The sequence below is a fragment of the Diabrotica undecimpunctata genome, chromosome 8, assembly GCF_040954645.1.
Source record: "Diabrotica undecimpunctata isolate CICGRU chromosome 8, icDiaUnde3, whole genome shotgun sequence".
Taxonomy (NCBI): Eukaryota; Metazoa; Arthropoda; class Insecta; order Coleoptera; family Chrysomelidae; genus Diabrotica; species Diabrotica undecimpunctata.
Window position 1 is genome coordinate 134,585,766 of NC_092810.1, and position 22,454 is coordinate 134,608,219.

The window sequence follows — 22,454 nt, forward strand, 5'->3', positions numbered from 1 at the left end:
AGTGCTAGAACATCAAGGCTGGAAAGGAAGACCAACGAATCTATAAGAAATAACATGAATGCTACAGAAACGGTCATTGACAGAATAGAAAGAAGAGGTTTAAACTGGTTTGGACACCTTTTGAGAATGGCTGACGAACGTTTGTCCCAAAAACTTTACAGATAGAAGCCCCCTGGAAGAAGAAAAAGAGGTAGGTCTCGACGCTTATGGAATTAAGGAATTAGAAGAGCGATGGAATCAAGAGTAGGTTTGCTAGAGTAGTTTGTAGGATGAGCATGCCTTCGACCAGGAAGATTGCCGGAGGAGAACGGGTCTCCGAAATGTATTGTATTTACAAGTTGGATCCTATAATATATATATATATATATATATATATATATATATATATATAAATATATATATTATATATATTTATATATATATATATATATATATATATATATATATAAATATATATATATATATATATATATATATATATATATATATATATATTTATAGCGTATCAGGAATTATTGACATCCAAACATTTAAAAATGGACAATGTATGCCAGCTATAATTAAAGTAGTAAATTGTATCAAGAGCAGAGGACTAAATCATCCACAGTTCAGACAGCTTTTAATTTCATCAATTGGTTTAAGTCTTGCTAAAGAGAAACATAAAATTCAAATTTTATTTTTTGCTGTAAATTCTGTTGCATATAAGATCAATGCAAATTGACTAACGCCTTCGCAAATATCTTCATCTAAAAATTTGTTAACTTAAATTGGGTTCTGCATGTACGACCTACAAAGGTTTCTAGATGGTAATTTTTTGATACCAACTTTTAAAAGCCAAAAAGAACTGTGTCTTAACCAACCAAGTGGTTATTTAAGATCAAATGTGTAAACATTATAAAACGATTGATTTTCAAGGATTTGAGGTAATTAGTAAAGAACACGATTGTATGTTTTAGTTTATTTTATTATATAACTTATTTTATTTTTAAATATTTACAGTGCCCAAACTCTTACGTAGTCAACCTTAAGATGAGAGTCGTCTGAGTTCAAATTCCAAGTAGGTTTCCATTGTTGATTAGCTTGCCAGAAGGTTGTCATACCCTCACGGTAAGGCTGAGAACTGGACCATGGTTTTCTACCGGACTTATTATCTACATCATCGGGGAAATAGGCTCCTCCAATAGCCAAATTAATCAATATATGAAACTCGGCGTCAAATGGAGCCATCTTACTACCTTGAGCCCATGGATTTGGTAGTCCACTTGGTTGAAGATCGCCGTATTGCCAGAAACCGCCATCAGGGGGTGTAACTGTACCAACTTCTTGATCATCGACAGAAAATTTGATATGTTCAGGAGTCCATTCCACTTGATATCTGTGGTAAGCATTATCCCATCCTCCGTTCCATGAGGTCTTTTCCCAGTGAGTTTTCATGAATTTATTGTTTTGTGGATTGGGTCCCCAATGTAGAGTACTAGCTTCTAATGGAGTTCCAACGTTTTGTCCACTGGTTGAATAATACTGACGATTTCCTCTGCTTTCCATTATGTCGATTTCTCCAGATGTTGGCCAACTTCCGTAAACCCATTTACTTGGTAACATCCAGATTGCTAAAAAATATATTAATAATGTAAAACAAAACTTTAAAAATATTTTAAATATTATAAATTTATTTTTCTATTTATTCACGAATCTAAGAAGAACCATCCAAATTATACTAATTGTCTTGAAAAATTATCTGATGTAGTAAAAAGATAAAGCAAAGAAATGTTGAAAGATAAGAGAAAGTCTGGATATAATGGAACAAAGAAGAGTTAAAAGATAATGAGAAAGTATACAAAAATTAATAAACGAAATAAAAAAATGGAGTAAAAAAAATGGATAATCAAAAACTGCGAAGAAGCCGAATTACTACTTGGAAAAAGTAAGAAAAAGCAAAAGAAAACAACATTATAACAGATTACAACGAACCATTAAAACTCTGGCAAACATATACTAGACCTGTTCTCTGACGATCGTAACTTAGAAACCGCCAATGAAAATATAGACTTAACTGGACCACCAATACTAGAATTCAAATTGAAAAATGCGATCTCAGGTTTGAAAAAATAATAAAGCTCTAGGACCCGACAACGTACATGCGGAAATAATTAAATTCTTCAATATTAAGCATCTATGCAAACTATTTAACAATATATACAAAAATGGGCATATTGGCTGCATACTTAATTAGCTGAAGTAAATTTTCGTAACAATTCCAAAGAAGCACAATGTCAGTCGCTGCAAAGATCATCGCCCAATCAGCTTAATACGCCACGTACTCAAAGCGTTCTTAAAAATTATTCACAAGCAAATTGTAAATTTTTGTTTGGGGTTAAAAATAATATTAAGCACTGCTTTAATGATAACAAAAAAATGGCCGGTAAAGACTGGCTCAAGCTTTCATAATATAAATAATATTTTATTATATAAAGCGTAGAAATTTATTTCACAAATTTAAATATAGTTTTAACAAAATATAGCTTTCAAGCCTGCCATATATTTATTGTCGACGAAACAGGTATTGCCACGGTGCGGGTACCATACAAAATTGGAGCCCCAAAACGTGTCAAACAACTAGGAAAAGCTAAAGGTTGAGAGAGAGGTCGAAATATAACTGTGTGCTGCTCAGTAAGTGCATCAGGATGCATATACCTCCGATATTTATGTATTATAGAATCCTAATGTCGAAATGTCGCGCCATATATGCTCGACCAAAGTCTGGATGACTTGATAATCACAGTAGTCATTGTTTTTGATCTGCTTATGAATTGTGCCGCGAAAATGGGATCAATATGTTATTGTTTCCGCTTCACAGGTGCCATAAGCTACAACCACTAGATGTGACATTTCTTGGGCTGTTGAAATATGCCTATTCAAATAAATGTCCACTCTATATGAGACGAAATGTTGACCAGAACATAACACCATTTGATGTATCTGAAATATTCAAATTTCAATTCGTTCATGTAGCTACCACTTATTTCAAAGCCAATCCAAAAGGGCTTTGAAATAAGTGGTATTGTTTCATATATTGAAAGAAGGCTTTTTTGCCTTAAAACCTTTCTAATAATCCCGCTGTCGAACTATAGCTTCCTGAATCTATTACTCCCTATAACTCAAAAACAAATCGAGTGCCGATTTATATAAAAAAATATATAGATGTTGTTTGTGAGTTTATAATTATTTTGTGTTTTATTTTCATGTAATGTAACCCCTGGGCGGTAATATATCATCACTGGGTGCAATTACCCGCATGGTCTGATAATTCCGCCAGAGTGTAAATTTGTGAAAATAAAAGTAATACTTCGCAAAATAGTATTTTGACAGTTAACATTTTGTTTCAAGACCTACAGTTTTTGTTTAATTGAATAAATTGCTTAAGTGGGTGGCAATACCTGCACTTCTCCTAAATTTTCCCACCATAATTGCTAACTTCCAAAAATAAAATCAATACTTGGCGAAAAAGATAATATCCGGAAAGCTACACAGAAATGTAACGCACCTTAAGAAAAAACAGAATTTACTTGCATCCCTAAGCATTTATGTGATTCAAAAGTTTGACTTTTGATTTCATCAACTGTATTTGCCTGTTATTTAATATATATCGTTACCACCTTACTATTACTTTTTTTAACACATACCTGGCCATAACCAGTCTCCAGCAGGAACTTTAGCGCTAACTTCAACTCTACCATATTTAAATGAAAATGAGTTTAAGGTCCTCATACGAGCACTTTTTACGGGATTTACTATGGCATTTTGTGAACCTGTTCTTCTACATCCTTCGTTGTCGCTACCTGTACAGCTAAAATACAAAAGATATTATGTAATCGCGTTTATTAAGGTCGTTTATTTTAAAAACTAAAATAACTAAAAACACAATTTAATTATCTCAAGTAATATTATATGAATATAGATACGTAAGATTAGATCTAGATAAATAAAGTTTTTATCATGAAAAGCGTTTGAATGGATTTTAGTTCCACAATCATGCTTCAAACTAAACTTCCTAAAAAACTAAAGAACTATTTACAAAATATTTTTAATAGAAGAGCAAACAGCGTTCAGTTTTTGTCAATATAGTGTTGAATGAGAATTCAATACTATATTGACCATATAGCCGTTAAAAATGCTCTGATTTCAAAAGACTTATGAGAGATAATAGCCGGGCATGGAAAAGGATTAGTAATCCAACCGTCACTGGAAAACTTTCGGCCAATCTGACACAAGTCCTTAATTTGATGTACGCTCTCTCCTACATATCCTTCACGAGCCTTCCGTACTTCTCAGGACCCCATTTCTCTCTCATACATTTCCATAGCTTTTGTTTGGGAACTGTGTCGTACGTTTTCTCAAGATCTATAAATACCAGATGTAACTTTCTTTTCTTCTCGCCGTATTTCTCTATTAACTGTCTCAAAGCAAACAAGGCATCCGTTGTTCTTCTCTCTGGCATAAACCGAAACTGCTCTTTTCCTATAGATGTCTCTCTCAAGACATCTTTTATCTACAGTTTTCTAATAACTTTTTATTTTATGCGACATTAACTTTATCCCTCTATACTGTTTGTAGTCCCGAATGTTCCCTTTATTTTTATGAAATGCTATCATCACTCAGTCTCTTCATGCATTGGGCATCGTTTCTTCCTTATATCCTACTCATCATTTTCCACAAAATATCAATCCCTTCCTCTACTAGAGCCCTCCAAACTTCCACAGGTATTCCATTAGGTTCTACTGCCTCACCATTATTCATCCTATTTAACGACTCGACAACCTCACCTCTCTGAATGATATTTGGACCTCAAAGAGATGAAATAACCTGCAAGTGGAGAAGGGTACTCTATGGTTCTGAAAACATCGTCAGACATATAAAAGCTAAACGCATACGATGGACAGGTCAAGTGGTAAGATCAGAGAAATAGAGAAAGTCAGAGTGCTAAAAACAGTGTTTTTTGAGAGACCAGATGATAGAAGATCAGTAGTCCGTCTCAGAAAAAGATAAAAGGATGATGTTGAAGCTAATTTGTCTAGGATTGAGAAACAACAATGGAACATGGAAGCGAAATATCGTAGAAGATAGAGAGCTATAGGAAATGTCGGAAAGACTCACCCCAAGTTGTAAAGCCACTCAAGAAGAACCTCATCTCTCACTATTCCGGGTACTAAATTCTCATTAGGGATCTAACATCCTCTGTCGGTCCTCTGGTGCTCTTCATTTAGTAACTTTCTAAAGTAGTCATGCCATCTTTGCTTTATTTCAACATCGTTTCTTAACACTCTTCAATCCGTACTCTTAAATCTATCGCATGTTGATCAAGTCGTTTGATGACTTGTCCCTTGCTTTAGCAATGCTGTATAACCTTTTCATCCTCTTGGATGTTTCCAACTCTTCATACAGCTGTGCAGATTATCTTTCCTTGGCAGTAGCTATAGCGCGCGCTCTTTTATTCTTGTCATACCTGTTTCTAGCCTCTTTCTTCTCTCTAACCATCTGTTGCACTTCATCGTTCCACCACCAAGCTTCTTTGCCTTTACTAGAAGTTTTTCCTAGGACTTTCTCTTTCATTCGCACCACAACTTTACTTTTGGCTTCTCACCAGCCATTTAACGGATTAGGACATGTTTAATGTAGAACTTATATTCATCCAATACTAAAAATTGCTGATTTTGAATGGAATAGGAAATGGAGAATAAATTCCCAGTGGACGATGCATGGAAAGAAATGTCTAAATAAAGAAATTCAATAGGATTGTTCTTTGCACCAAGAGAAACCTATATATCAAATATCTAAAAGGTTTTCTTTAAGAAAAAGAAAGAACAAAAAATATTAGAAAAAATGTAAAAAGAATATGATCTACTGTTTAAGCAAGGCCCTTCGTTACTCTAAGAGGAATCTATATACTAAGTTTCAAGATTATAGAATTTTTCCTTTAGGAGTACATAGGCGAACAGACAGACAGGCACACAGATTGAGAACTTTCATTAAGGACCTGTTGGATTCATAAAAACATGTATCTGACTAATTATTTTCATACAGACACAATGTTTTAGTTGTCTATATTATTAATGAACCAAACAGAATAATAAAATAAGTAAAAAGATATGTTTTTAATACCAGAAAAAATAAATTATATTGAACTGGATCTATAACAGTTGAAAAAGAATTGGAATTTTTTTTGTCGCAATTTCCTAGAGTAAATCATAACAGACAAATTTAAGACGTTCGGTCTATTCGTTTATCATTAGTTGACTATTTATAGGTAGCTAAAGTATTTTGTATTGTTTATATATATATATATATATATATATATATATATATATATATATATATATATATATATATATATATATATATTGATTTATAGTATCAGCAATCGGTCAGGAAATAAAACTCTATTTGTTCAGTCTCAATATTTCGTCACGATTTTGTGACTTCTTTAGGAGAAAACTGTAAATTTATTAGAATTATTAATTATTATGTGTAAACAAAGTGAATATTTTAATACTTACAACTATAAGAATAAATATATATATATATATATATATATATATATATATATATATATATATATATAATTCATAAAACTACTAACCTAGCTCCAATGTCAATGGTACCAGAATATAAGAAATCTTCTCCATATTCATCTGCAACAAAAGTGGGTTTGATATGTAACTGGCCGTTTTGAGTAAAGCTGTTACGTCTGTCATCTGTATACCATTCAAATTCATTATTCTAGAAAGTAAAAATTATTGTTAAAATTATTAAGCAAGCTTCTTTGATATCCACCGGTTATGTAAGAGTATGCAATAATACACTTTTAAATTTCATTCCAATGGAATTGTTGAATATCTAACACATTTCTTTCTTTGGAATCGGAGCAATGCGAAAGGATCCTGCTGGCAAAAATGCCATACGACATTATTATCATCTTTATCTTTACAGTTTGTATGTTGTATTAACAGTGTTATATGACTTTCCAATTGTACCTATTCCATAGCATCGCTTAATTGACCTTTGCAATAGAACTCACCATTGGCCTACCATATTGTACTATTGGCGCTCAACGCTCAATTAATAACAATATTAAAAGTGAATAAAAACAAAATACTTTTTGATAAAAGACTAGAATAAGAGATCTTCAGGCCATCAACCTAATAAGTAGCAAAATATTTAGACATTTAGCATTTTTTTGATAAATAATAACCTTATTGAAGTTTAGAAAGAATAGGAAATAATGAAAGAGTTATGTAATTAATTATTTATTCATAATAATACAAACATTTAGACTAGTTAATAACAGTGGCGGTTGGTGAGAGAGGGCTACGGGTCACCGCTCTCCCAAGAAAAAAGATGTACAAACAATTAATATTATTTTAGATTTTTATATTTTATATTCATATGTAGAATACTTCCAATATTAGAAGACATAAATAAAACATGAAATGGAATACAAAACATTGAGTGGAAAAATAGTGTTTGCGTACAAACATTGGATGTCAGCGGAAAGTTAAGCTACATCATACCACAAAAACAGGAACCAACACTCAATAAATATCACAGAAAAGCAGGAAAATAAAATGTATGTGAATCAGAGATAAAAACAACCACATAAACAACATATGTCAAGAATTGGTGCAACATGCAAGCCGCCATGAAAATCATGAACTATTTAAAAAAGTTAAATTTTTTTAATTTAACAACAATGAATTTAACAACTTATTCTTCAGGGCAACAACTTTATAATTAGTGGTGCACATAACCTTTATTCCCATTTACAAAAAAAGGTTAACTAACCGTATGCAGTAATTACAGAACCATTGTCCTTATTCCATATGTAAGCAAAATCCTGCTACAATCAATAAACGGCTAAAGACCTTTCAAGTTCCAGAGATAGCCGAAGAAAAATACGAATTCGTACCAGGAAAAGGAACACATGAGCAGATAATGAACACCAGACAGATAATAGAAAATATTTGGGCTCCCTGATAGCCAATAATGGCGATAACTCCTCAGAAAGAAATCAAAAGTAGACTAGCAATCACCCGAACCGTAGCAGCTAAATTAATTAAAATATGGAAAGACCGAACAATAATAAGCAATACATACTAAGCTCAGGTTGGACATGTCTTTATTTTTCTGATTACTACAAACGCAGCTAAAGTATGAACTCTCAAAAAAATCGATTAAAGTAAGAGCAAAACAAAGATTTAATGAAATCCATGTCAACGCAAATGGAGAACTCATGGCCAATCTCTGTGCTTTTAACGAATAGAGAATCAGTTATACATTTTTCGACCATAAACTCAAGTATAAATATACATTTGAAAACTCAAGGGGGCAGAAATCTGTGATTGATTTTATAGTCACTAATAGTCAAATCCACCCAAAGCAAATTCTAGATATCCGAGCTTTAAACTAAGCAGACGCAGGGAGTGAACACAAACTAGTACTAGCAAAAATAAGAATGAAAATAACACCAAAGCATTTTCTACAGGAAATCACCGAGCAAAAATTCAATGTAGAATCATGTGAAACGAATCTACAAGAGAAATGTATCAAAGGAGGCAAGCACAGAAGAGACATCGAACATATAAACGAGAGCTGGGAGAAAATTAAAAACAACATTGAAAAAGCAGCAACAGAAGCTCTAGAAAAACGCAAAGTCATACTGAACAAAAAAAAAACAACAAAACACCATTGTTCCGAAAAGAAGTAAAAGAGAAATGTAAAGAGAAACGAGAGGCCTACACGAAGTATAAAACATCAAATACCCCAGAATCCCGAGACACCTATAGAAGAATACGAAATGAAACAAAGCAGTTGGTAAGAAGAACAAAAAATAAACACTGGGAACAGTTTACAAAAAGAATGGAAAGCGACTACTACGGTACACAAAAACAAATATGAAGATTCATAAGAAACCAACGGAAAGAAGTGGCAGAATTGAAGGAATACAATAACATACCAGCAAACGAATGGAAAAGATACCTGATGGAACTGTTTAAAGGCAAGGAAAATAATAATCAACACAATAACGTACCTGAATTACTAACGAAAATACTTCGAAGAATATCAGGGAAAAGTCTGTTGGATAGGGAGAAAAGGGAAAACATAAAAAGAGCATGCAATATAGAAGACATCAATGGATGGGTGACAAAACAGAAACAGGAGTGGAACGAACACATCAGTAGAACGGCAGAGGATAGAATAGTACCAATAGCACGAGATAAGTCACATTTAAACAATTTAGAAGGCTAATATTGAAGAAGAAACAGGCTTTAGAGCCTATATACAAAAAGGAAGAAGAAGAAGTGAGATCAAAGCCTTTAAAATGTTGGTCTACAAATAATTCTACGCGTTTCCTGGACATCACACAGGACTAACTTGTCAATTCTGGAAGGGCTTTATATTAAAGACAAGCTCTTAAAAAACTAAACTGAGAATACCTAAATTACTTTCGCAACATAGCTAAAAGAATGTAAACCATGGAACTACTGGTAATAAAAAGAAAGGTAGAGGGGCAAAGACCGAGTAAAATATGTCCAACACGATGAGCACACCAAATGAAAACTATGGTTGGAGAATTCCTTCATGAAGCTGTCCATCTGGGACAAGATCGCAGCCAATCAAGACAGCAATATTTAGAGTGTAGTCACGCCCTGAAAAGGACTTAAGGAATAAAGGCGAAGAGGGATTTTATATTCACACTTTTCTGTTGAATTTCCAGTCAACATTCAACATTTTGTCAAATAAGTAAAGTATTGATGATTGGTTATTTTAGTAATGATGCCAACGATGAAAACTGCAGACTGAAACATGGTTCTCAAACTACTTTGAAATTGATCAATACGTTTCTACGGAATATAATTTTGAAAGAACGATTGATGTAGCATGTCATACTGTCCATCTAATACACTTTAATTCTAGAAATTTCTGACTTTATCGAAAATATTATGCAAAGGTTCCTCTTCGATAAACACGTAATAATTATATTTTATTTTAAAAAATAGGCTTTTGTGAAGTACCTATTATATTTTTGTATTGTCGAATTTGCAGCCCCATGAACAAAATTGTCACCAACCGGCACTGGTTAATTATAATAAGTATAAAAATAGATATTCGTTCTAAAATTTATAATGTTTTTTAAATAAAATACAGATTTAATTCTAAATTCTACCAAAAAATTTAAATTTATAAATGTTTATTTAATAAATTTAAATTTCAAATATTAATAAAATACCAATTTAAAAAGCAAAATTAATTAATATAATTGATACTTACTCCACCACCAGTTAAGGTTTGTTCATGGTCCCATTTCGATGCGTCCAACCAGTCAAAGTTGTCCTCAAAGATCAGTTGACCAGAACATAAACTCCCGTTTTTGGGTGCATGTAAACCACTTGCGGTTGTTATCGAATTTTTAAGACATAGGGAATTAACGTCGTTAAATAGTATCACGGAAAACACAAACAGTATCAGAATCATCTTATCTAAGTTTTTGTATACTGTGCAAAACATCTTATTTCCTAACGCTTATATACAAAACGACAACTCTCATATCTTGATTGATTGGAAATTTTGGAGAGGGGACTAGATAATCAAAATTGTATCCAAAGTATAGTATCTTAGACGCCGGTAAAAATGTAATCAGTTTTAAATTATATTAGCCCAGTCTGGTTAAAAAAAAAGATGGAAAAATGTTTCGCAGATATCTGAAGCTTTTAAGACATAGGTGGGGGATACTAGATGATGAATAGATGAAAAGATACTCCTAGTTTTACCTTGCGTTTTTTTTAAGCAATAATTTATGGTCACAATTTGATTTTTTGTCTATAAATTTTTTCCCTTATATTTTAAATAAACAATATTTATGTCATTTTTTTATGTCAAGAATATCTTTATTTTCCCATTTTTTTAATTAATTGATATTAATTGATAAATAATGTACAGAGATATTTGCAAAAAGCAGTTTTTTTGCACTAATTTATAAATTTTATTAATTTTTTTATTAACAAAATAAAATGGTATTAATACATTGAAACATCAAGGAATTACCATCTTTTAGATTTGTGCGAAATTTCCCATCGATCAGTCAAATATTTTATAAGTTATTTAATTTGTTTATCCCTGAGGCTAATTATTTAAACTATTGAGCTTGCCCTATGCATGATGCTAGACACATTCAGCAAATTTCATAGGATTCTTTAAGACTTAGACTATTTCAGAAGTTAAACGCATATTGAGTTTTATTCGAAATTATTTACAAAATAAACGTTTGAAAAAGGGATATGTTTTTTACTTATAAACAATTGTAATAACTTCTATATTTTACAAGCTACAGACTTATACGTACAACTATTGGATAGCTGGTAAAAAAGCTCACATTAAAAAATAAAAAACCTCTATGACCAATAGGAACAAAGTTAGTGACTATTTTTAAAAAAATCATATCTCCATTGTTTATAAACATTAAGAAGTAAAATTTGCACAAATTTTGAATGAAAATCTAAACTTTATATTGAAACTTATAGCTATAAAATTTATCTAATTTTTCGAAACGACGGTACTTTCGAAAGATCGTCATAGGAAAGTGGAGAGGATATCTGTTTCAGCTCCGTTTTTTTTTTCGGCATCGGAACTTCAAATTGCAACAAGTAGGAAAAATTTACATTATCTCGGCTTCCTTTGCAGCTGCAAGCCTCTTTTTTTTATTATGGGGTAGCTCGTCGAAATATGAATAACTACATAGTTTTCACTGGCCGGAAAATATGGGAAAACTCGGAAAAATTGAGTCCATTTGATATTCATCCTAAATACTTACTTTTTTTTTAATTTGCTCGAATAGTCTGTCGCAGTATTAATAATGATGACATAATTTTCACCCCCCATAAATCTCGGAAAATCCCGGAAAATCAACATATGTTTTTTCATTTTATATCAATGATGTAATAATGCTTATATATTTTATAAATTAAATTTCAGGTAATTTTTTACACATTATATTATTATATTCCTTATATTAATTATAATTGTTTGTATTTTTATAATTAACAATATTGATTTTTATTCTATTTTTCTTACAAATATCATATACAATATTAATCTAATCTGCCTTACTGCTTTGATAAAATAAGTCGATTTTTTCATCACTTGCCTTATTAAATTTTGCAATGTTTATTGAACTTTACTTTTTTCATTTTCTTTACATACATTGGTTTAAAAGTTAAAATTTGGTTCATTTATTCGACTTCACTGTCAGGTCTGAACCTTTTTGTTGCTGTCTTCACTTATTAAGTCACTTTTTCCATACATTAACATAATAATGGGCGATCTTAATGCCAAGGTGGGTCAAGGTAAGGTAAGAGAACAAGTAGGAAAATATGGGCTTGGAAATAGAAATGACAGAGGAGATTGATTGATTCAATTTTGCCAAAATGAAGACTTCGTAATAACAAATACCTTTTTCAAATTACTTCCTCGACGATTATATACATGGACATATCCATAACATACCAAAGAAAAAATAGTGAGAAATCAAATAGACTACATTATGATAGCAAGGAGGTATCATAATGCTGTTAAATGTACTAAGACTTAAGACTAAGACTTGAAATACCAGGAGCTGATATAGGCTCAGATCATAACCCGGTTTACTGTGATGGAGGCGAGACCAAAAAAGATTAGAAGACCACACAGAAAGGCACTAGATTTAAATAAACTTAGAAACAGAAATATACGACAAGAAACAGGAGAAGAAATAAATGAAAACCTTCGTTCAGTGCAGCAACAAATTAACGATACAAACAACGTTAACCAAAAATTAAAGTACATAAATACAGCTATACAAACAGCAGGAAAGAAACATCTTACAAAAACAATAACAAAGAATAAGGGGTGGATGACACAAGATATACTAGACTTGATGGAACAAAGAAGAAAGATAAAGAATTACCCAGACAAATACAAAGAAATAAATAAACACATAAAAAAAGAATAAAAGAATCCAAAGAGGAGTGGATTAAAAAGCAATGTGAAGAAATGGAAACCTATGAGAAAAAGTACGATGCGTTCAATATGCACAAAAAAGTAAAAGAGAAAACATGAAGCATAAAGAAATGCCACATAGGTAAACTTAAAGACAAAGATGGAAATCTTATTGTAGATCTAGAGAATAAAATAAAAAGATGGACAGAATACCTAAATGAATTATTTGAAGATGATAGAAACAACTTAACTTAGATAATCAATGCAACTGGGCCAGACATATTGAAAGAAGAAGTAGAATACGCAATAAGAAACGCTAAAAATGGAAAAGCAAATGGACCTGATGAAATTCCTACAGAACTGTTGAAGCTTTTGAATGATAAATCCGTAACCATAATATTAAATTTTGCAGCGAGGAGCTAAAACAGTTTTCCCTCCACTTTCCTATGTCGATCTTCGTTTCGAAAGGTTTTAAGTTTCGAAAAATTGGATGAATTTTATAGCTATAAAATTCATCAAAAGTTTAGATTTTCATTCAAAATTTGTGCAAATTTTACTTCTTAATGTTTATAAACAATGGAGATATAATTACCAAAAAAATTGTCGCTAACTTCGGTCCTATTATTCATAGAGGGTTTATTTTTTTTGTTAAATGTGAGTTTTTTTACCAGCTATCTAATGGTCGTAAGTACAAGTCTGTAGCTTGAAAAATATAGAAGTTATTACAATTGTTTATAAGTAAAAAACATACCCCTTTTTCAAACGTTTATTTTGTAAATAATTTCGACGAAAACTCAATATTCATTTAACTTCTGAGATAGTATAAGTCTTAAAAAATCCTATGAAATTTGTTAAATGTGTCTAGCATCATTCATAGGGCAAGTTCATTGGTTTAAATAATTAGTCCCAGGGATAAACAAATTGAATAACTTTTAAACTATTTGACCGGTCGGGGGGAAATTTCGCATAAATTTAAAGGACGGTAATTCCTCAATGTTGAAATGTATTAATAATATTTTATTTTGTTAATAAAAAAATTAATTAAATTTATAAATTATTGCAAAAAAACTGCTTTTTTGCAAATATCTCCGTAAATTATTTATCAATTTTAATTGAAAATACCGAAAAATAAAGATATTCTTGATATAAAAAAATCGTAAAAATATTGTTTATTTAAATTATAAGAGAAAAAACTTATAGATAAAAAATCAAATTTTAACCATAAATTATTGTGTTAAAAAAACGCAAGGTAAAAATAGGAGTATCTTTTTATCTATTCATCATCTAGTATCCCCCACCTATGTCTTAAAAGCTTCAGATATCTGCGAAACATTTAGCCGTAAAATCCATGATTTTTGTATAACCAGACTGGGCTATATGAACTGTAGCAGTATCAGGTAAATTAATTAATAATATACATCCATCAAGATGTATATTCTTCTTTTGGAAGAATTAACTATATTGATTTGAAAGAGCTGATGATTTGTGATCTCAAATTATTTCCAAAATTTTAAAATCGTTAAACAAAGAATTATTTTAAAATTTGTTTGCACTATCAAGACACAGAAAAAATCATTCACATCCAAACTAAATAAGGACTAAACACCGAGTACTAACTGGATACTATAGAATAAAATAAAAATATGCTTTATTGTCACTGATAATTTTTCGACTGTTCTAACAACCATTTAAATTTCGTCATTTTGTGTCATGTGGAACAATTTCACCCAATCATGTCAACGTTAGACTGATAATTGCATTCAGTGCAATTTTCAATCCCTATGACAACACGATCGAGTTTGACAACTTCATCCAAATAAATTTCAAAATGAATTAGCAAAAAGTGGTGTAGAAGAACAACAATTGCTAAAAATTACTGGTCATGGCAATCAGAATTCTATAAAACCATACTTGAATCTCGATCAAGAACACCACAACAAGATTATAAATATTATGCGTGGTAATAGATCTTCTATAGTCGAGAACAGCAACGAATCTAATGTTAACTTAAATTTTAATAATTGTACTTTCACTAACTGTGCTTTTAATAAATAAATGTTTCGTTATGTTGAGTTATGATTTTTTTTTTTTTTTCAAAAATTATCCGCCGAATATCCCTCGGACATTGATGAATGCCTCATAATTTTCGTGAAAAATTTCTCAAGCTCGTTGCTTGGTAACAGCACTCAGCCTTCGGCTTCGTGCTGTTACCCAGGAACGAGCTTTCGATTGTCATGAAATTATCTCGTCTGTTATCAATGTCCTAGGGATATTACTACTGATAATTTTTCGACTGTTCTAACAACCATTCAAATTTCGTCATTTTGTGTCATGTGGAACAATTTCACCCAATCATGTCAACATTAGACTGATAATTGCATTCAGTGCAATTTTCAATCTCTATGACAACACGATCGAGTTTGACAACTTCATCCAAATAAATTTCAAAATGTCACGTTTCGGCAATGAGAATGTTCAAAGTATAAATGCGCTAATCAAAGAAAAAATTCCCAGAAATACAACCTACAGTCACAAATATATTTGGGGAATATTCATGGAATTTTGCTGCGGACGAGAATATGAGTTGAATGAACATAGAAGCTTAGAAGAATTGGCGTTGATACTAAAAGATTGGGCCGTCAATATGAGAAAGAAAAACTATTGCAAACTATTGCAAAAAAAGTACTATAATGACTATTATATTATGATTGACCCGTTTAACAATATAGTGTTTAAACCAGACCGAGATGCCCGCGATGCAATCAGGAAGAAACTACAAGCAGATCCATGTAAACGTAAGGCCAGTTCAGTTTCGTTAAATTGGTCTGAAATTAACAAAATAATATTGCTTTGGGATGAAGATACCCCTGAACGTCTTATGCGTAAATTTTACCATATTGCTGCTGTAGAATTAGCGTGGCGAGGAGGAGAGGCAGTTGCTTGTCTGGTGGATTTTTTTCAAATCGAGAAAAATAACGATGACACTCCAAAAAATCGCATTGAATACAATCCGGTATTCAGTAAAACGTGCCAAGGTGGTTCTAAAAGCTGTGTAAGTAGTAAATGGTTGGTTATCAATAGTGAGAGACAAAGATGCCCTGTACGTCTTTTTCATAAACTGATATCAAAACGAGGCGACAATATTATCTCACCACGACTGTTCTTAAAACCAAATCGACACTGGAAAAATGAAACTGACAAATGGTACGATAATGTACCTGTTGGAAGAAATACAATAAATGGATGGACTAAATCTTCTGCTGAAGCAATTGGCTTGAATGTAAAGGAGAAAAAGATAACAAATCACAGAATAGATCAACTGCTGTTAGCGAATTAGCAAAAAGTGGTGTAGACGAACAACAATTGCTAAAAATTACTGGTCATGGCAATCGGAATTCTATAAAACCATACTTGAATCTCGATCAAGACCACCACAACAAGATTATAAATATTATGCGTGGTAATAGATCTTATATAGTAGAGAACAGCAACGAATCTAATGTTAACTTAAATTTTAATAATTGTACTTTCACTAATTGTACTTTTAATAAATAAATGTTTCGTTATGTTGAGTTATGATTTTTTTTTTCGAAAAATTATCCGCCGAATATCCCTCGGACATTGATGAAGTCCTCATAATTTCATGACAAATTTCTCAAGCTCGTTGCTTGGTAACAGCACTCAGCCTTCGGCTTCGTGCTGTTACCAAGGAACGAGCTTTCGATTGTCATGAAATTATCTCGTCTGTTATCAATGTCCTAGGGATATTACTACTGAAAATTGCACAATTTTATGGACAAACTTTACAAAAAGTCAGAAAATCACAATAACAACTACAATTTACTCAAATTAATTGCAAAATTTAAATAAATTGCAAATTGCATAATAAAACCTTATGAACTAATTAGTTGAAGTTGCTGTTTATCATACCCAAATATAGATAAAAATACTTGCTTGTACATAAAGGTACCGTAATTCTTAGTTATTTATTAAGAAACTCTTCTACCGAATAATATGGTCTTTGAGATATAATATAGGCTTTTGTCATTTTGCGGAAACATCTAAGGTTGAACTTTTGGTGGATTAGTCATGATTAGGCCTTGCTGTAAAAACATGTAGGTGTTTGCGGATTAAGCAAACAGTTTCTAAAATATGTAAACAGGGAAGCGTTAACATTCCCTGATTTTTGAAATAGCTTGTGCAATGTGGTGTTCTTTTGAGACCAAACCGTATTGCTCTTTTTTGGAGTTTAAAAATAACAGCAGATTGGGCAGCTGTACTAGAACTCCAAAAAGAAAATACATATCAAAGATGAGACACGAACAAAGAAAAATATGTTATTTTGGAAGATGCTAAATTGATTTCCTTCGAAACAGATCTTATTGCATAGCAGCCTGAGGCTAGTTTCTTACTTAACAAATCGATATGAAGGGACCACTTAAGGTTGCTGTCTATCCAAAAAATTTTACAGAATCAACGATACTGATCTGGCTGTTATTAAAAAGTAAGGGCTGAAGAGCTTCTCTATAGAATAATGCTACTGTCTTATTTATTTTTATTGTAAGTAGATAAGAAGTTATAGTTGCACGAAGAGTTGTAGTATTAGATTACTTCAGGTGATACTAGTATCATCAGCAAAAAGAAAAAATTTTCCATCGATTTTTAAATTAGTGATGTCATTTATAAAGATAAAGAAAAGTAACGGACCCAATACTGAATCTTGTGTTACTCCACACACAATGGTTTTGTGAGTAGAGTCAAAATCATTTGCTCTAACCAGTTGTTTCCTATTTCCCAAATAGGATTCAAAGAAGTACCTCCAATGTCGTAGAAATTTAGATTTTTTCTATCAAAATGTTGAGATTTACACAATCAAAAGCTTTGGCTTATTCCCAAAAAAACAGTGGCAGTGTTAAGATTATTGTTTAGTGCTTGGTAAACCTTACGTAGCACAGAAAACAGCATTACTGGTACACTTTTTAGGTAACAAGCCAAACTTATTTTGTGCTAAAATGTTGTTTTCAACGAGAGAGGACATCAGTCGGGCTTTTATAATTTTGGATAGTACTGGTAGTAAAGCAATAGGTCTATAGTTGCAGGCATTAGATTCTTCTCCACACTTATGAAGAGAAATAATAACGGGTGTCTGTAGGCACTCTGGAAATGTAACTTTTTCAAATAAATCATTCATTATTAGGACTTTTTTTTGGAGGTTTGAGAACATTTTTGTGGATAGTTCGTCAGTACTATAAGATTTGCTTTTCATACTATTGATTGTTTGGATCAGTTCAGATGTATCAACTGGTTTTATACAGAATAAATTCGAGACCTTTTTTTAATTGAGGAGATAGGAAATGGGATATTGTGGCGAAATAGTTGACGTTATATTATTACACACATATGTATTCATAAAGATTTTCAAGGTTTTTAAGGGAAAATATTAGAACTGTGTTAGTTTTATTTAGAAGATCGTTTATTATCGACCAAATTTCTTTTGCCATGACCATGACCTTTTTCTAAACCATGACTTATGATTCTAGGGAAAACTGGTGTGTGGCAAAAGAAGTGGTAAACTAGAACAAAATCAAAAGGACAATTAACTCATTTGAGCTATTTAAATCACCGGGACGGGATTTATCGAATACATATAGAGAAGAGAAATGACCTACTGTACTAAAAATAATGTATGATACTGCAGGCCAGCTTAGGACTGGGGTACATACCAAAAGCATGGAGGCAAATAAAGGTGGCTTCTATACTCAAACTTTACAAAACCAAACAAAAAAAAAAAAGTTCCTACGACCAATAAGACTAATATCATTCGTACTAAATAATCGATAGAAAAACTGCTCGATGGGCATATTAGAGATGGTATCTTAATTGAAAGTCTGATTAATCAGGGACAGTACGCATATCGAGAAGGAAACTTCACAGACATGGCACGGCTCCATCTTTTAGGATGGAGTACGCGACAAACTTTATTCACGAGCAAATTTTATCCACAGTCAAAGTTATAATGATATAAACCCTTAGAAGTCCAAAATTATTAAATTAAAATAATTTAGAGATATTGGGTACTCTAAGCCTAAATGGTACACATTTAAATCTGGTGAGTGAAATAAAGTGTCTTAGAATCTTAAATAGACCGTTGGCGGACACCTTGTTGTAATCTCACACACATAAGATGGATTGAACTAAATGTTTATGAATTGGAAAAACATAATATCTTAAATGTTTAATAAGCAGCAGATGTAAAATGCAAACTCACAAATGTTTTATCATCTAGCCTGGCCTGCCTAAAAACAGTCTTTTATCCTTCCCTGCCAAGCGTCTGTCTTCTCCATCCCCTTACTCCAATCTAATCTCTCTTAAATCGTCCATGCAGCTACTTCAAAAATCACGGGATTTTAACTCTTCCCTCTTTATATACTTTGGAAACTGTTTGCTTAATTCCTAAACACCTACACGTTGTTCCAGCAAGACCTAATCATGACTACTCCACCAGAAATTCAACCTTCGATGTGTATTTACCGATCCCGGCCACTGAGTGAGTAAAGAAATTTATATTATATTCGGCAAAAAAATTATACATAAAAATTATGCAACTTAAATCTACAACTTCTTTCCTTAAGTTACGTAAAATGTCAAAAATCTATCTATCTGAAAGACCATATTATTCAGTGGAAGAGTTTCGTAACGAATAACTAAGAAATTACAGTACTTTTATACAGGGTGAGTCATAACTATTGGGACATAGACTAAGGACAGGTTATTTGGGCCAAAATATAGCTATTGGGCCAAATATGCCTTAATAAAATGTTGCTGAGAAAAAAGATACAGGGTGTTAAAGTTAATTTTTGTTTTTCGTTTTTTGCTAATAGTTTCCCTGTATATTTATAAATTTGCATGAGAGTGAATCTGTGAAACCATTACGTATGTAAGATAATGAGTAAGAGAAAGTCAGAAGATATATTTTCTCTCTCTTCCTCTCTCGAGAATAAAAATGTTCCTTTTGTATATTTAATATTATATAATATATATATATATATATATATATATATATATATATATATATATATATAATATAATATAATATGTATTAATATTATTATTTATGTGATATGTTTTGTATTATTTAAAATTAAACGTTTATAATTATTTTAGGCTTTTGTATTTCAAAATAATCACTGTTTTACCGAGAACTGTCAATTTTGAAATCCGTTAGTGTCATGTCTAATTGGCAAATCTTTTACGTGTTTGGTTCATACGCTGGTGGTTGTGAGTTCGAATCCCAATTACGAATTTCCTTTTTTATTTTTGAAATATTTAAAAACCTCACGTTAATCTTATTAAATATATGTAATATACGCAAAAAACATAAATTTTAAAATAAAATGAAAATTTACAACATAATCCGAGTTGTTGGTTTTTTATTTTTATCTTCGTAAAGTAAGTTATATTGGCAGTTTTAAATACCAATGAATATTACATTTTAATTTATATTGTATTATTATATTGAATTATGTTGCAGTGTATTTATTGTATTGTAATTTTTATATTAATAACAAAATAAACAATGAATTTTACTGCAGAGTATGTGTAAATTTTTTTTTGCATTCAACTCCTTTTATACATATATAAAAATAAAAATATATATTTTCATTAAAATATTGATACAATCCTTCATTTACGATACTCCTATTACAGGTCAAATATTTATATACAGCAAACGATGCACCATATACCTATATAACTAATTCTTTTTCTCTTTCTGCTCTCTCTTACCTATAGCATTACATATGTAATCATTGTGCAGATTGACTCGTATATAAATTTTTAACGGCGAACGCGTGTATAGAAGTATAACTTCTACCGGCAGTCCCACTGGACTGCCACACCCGTTTTTTAGTTTGTAAGGTTTTATTACGCAATTTGCAATTTATTTAAATTTTGCAATGGATTGCGTATTTTATTATCTTTTATTTTGTGATATTGATGATTTATGATTTCAGTAAATTTTAAATTGTTATTATTATTTTTCTGACTTTTTGTAAGCTTTGTCCATAAAATTGTACAATTTTCAGTAACAATAAAGCATATTTCTATTCTATTCTATACAATGGTATAGAATACAGTTCACCTTATAAAAATTGATAATAACAGAACACTTAGTAGAACGTTTGAGAGTGGATAGACGAAGAGATGAGCGATACTAAAGAGGTATTAAGGGTAGATAATTGGGGGAGAGCTGTCTTGGAAAGGGATGCTTGCGACGGATGCTGGACAACTTTAATGCCATTGGGGGAGAGAGAGGGATAAAGAAAAATTCATATAAGACCAAAAAAAATTATAATAATTTTAACCATCAAATACTCTTGATCATAATATCTACAGGAGAAGGTAAAATTAATAAAGTAACCACTTCATTACTAAATCAAATTCTGGTAAATAATAGCATCAAAATATATTTTTTTAACCAGTTGAATATAAAATATTTATTATCTAAAAGCTCAACAGAAAAATATAATCAAGTTATAAAATCAACACTTAATAATCATGAAAGTATAATTTAAATACTAGAGTAGATAATATAATTAAACCATTTGCAAAATTTAAATACCTAATTATAAACTCAAGTCCTCTAAAATTGTATTATTAAATTACCCAAAGACAATTATCCAATTTGATAGATATAGCAGTTTCTTTATTTGATCAAAGCCCCATTAGTAAAACTCTCAAGGCTACTAATTTATCTTATAAAAACCCATTGTAATTTTATTTTAAAATATAGCACAAAAAAAACTTCCATCAATTATTAAATAAAAAAAACACGCAATTAAGTACTAATGATAGGTTTGTATTAACCCATTAATACCCAAATTATTTTTTTTTCAAATTTCCAATTTTTTTTTTTTATTCATAATTACCCTAGTCATCAGAGACGAAAATGCCGGTAGCCCTATAAAAATCACACGAACAAGCTGTATTTTGCTAAGAATGTCAATTTGGGCACCTTAAAAAAGTTACAAAAAAGTTTGCCACTCCTACCCCCAGTTTTCTCCCTAAAACAAACTTTTTCAATATATATATAAAGTGGCCCAAAAGTCTGGAAACAGCCAATCATCTCGTAAATTGCTAGTCATAATTGTACAAAATTTAAGGTACCTACACCTATTTTGGGATATGGAGATTCCATATTTGATATTTGCAATGTTGCCGGAATGTTGTTTGCAATTTGGTTTACTATACCAAAAAAGATAAATGCCAAAAAATGCAGTAATTACCGTACAATCAGTCTGATGAGCCATGTACTGAAAATATTTCTGAAAATTATACACTCTAGAGTACACAGAAAACTGGAAATGGACATCAATAATACCCAGTTTGGATTCCGAAATGGACTTGGAACAAGAGAGGCGTTGTTT

At 31.3% G+C, this 22,454-nt stretch overlaps 2 protein-coding genes across 2 annotated transcripts in view; one reads left to right on the forward strand and one right to left on the reverse strand.

Annotated features, from left to right (window-relative positions):
• Positions 1 to 22,454, forward strand: part of LOC140449131 (uncharacterized) — a 153,988-nt gene that overhangs the window by 101,831 nt on the left and 29,703 nt on the right. The window lies entirely within an intron of this gene.
• Positions 944 to 10,574, reverse strand: LOC140448049 (beta-1,3-glucan-binding protein-like). The gene is made up of 4 exons (XM_072541097.1): positions 10,327 to 10,574; positions 6,638 to 6,777; positions 3,684 to 3,847; positions 944 to 1,610 (listed from the first exon to the last, which is right to left on the reverse strand). Exons 1-4 carry the CDS (start codon positions 10,561 to 10,563, stop codon positions 994 to 996), a joined length of 1,158 nt encoding a protein of 385 aa, XP_072397198.1. The 5' UTR covers positions 10,564 to 10,574; the 3' UTR covers positions 944 to 993.

Excerpts from the sequence above, each read along its gene's own strand:
- LOC140448049 (XM_072541097.1), bottom strand. The coding sequence starts at position 10,563 with ATGTTTTGCACAGTATACAAAAACTTAGATAAGATGATTCTGATACTG. Across the intron at positions 6,778-10,326 it reads AAACCTTAACTGGTGGTGGA|AATAATGAATTTGAATGGTA; the intron begins GTAAGTATCAAT and ends TTTACTTTCTAG. Across the intron at positions 3,848-6,637 it reads ACCATTGACATTGGAGCTAG|CTGTACAGGTAGCGACAACG; the intron begins GTTAGTAGTTTT and ends TTTGTATTTTAG.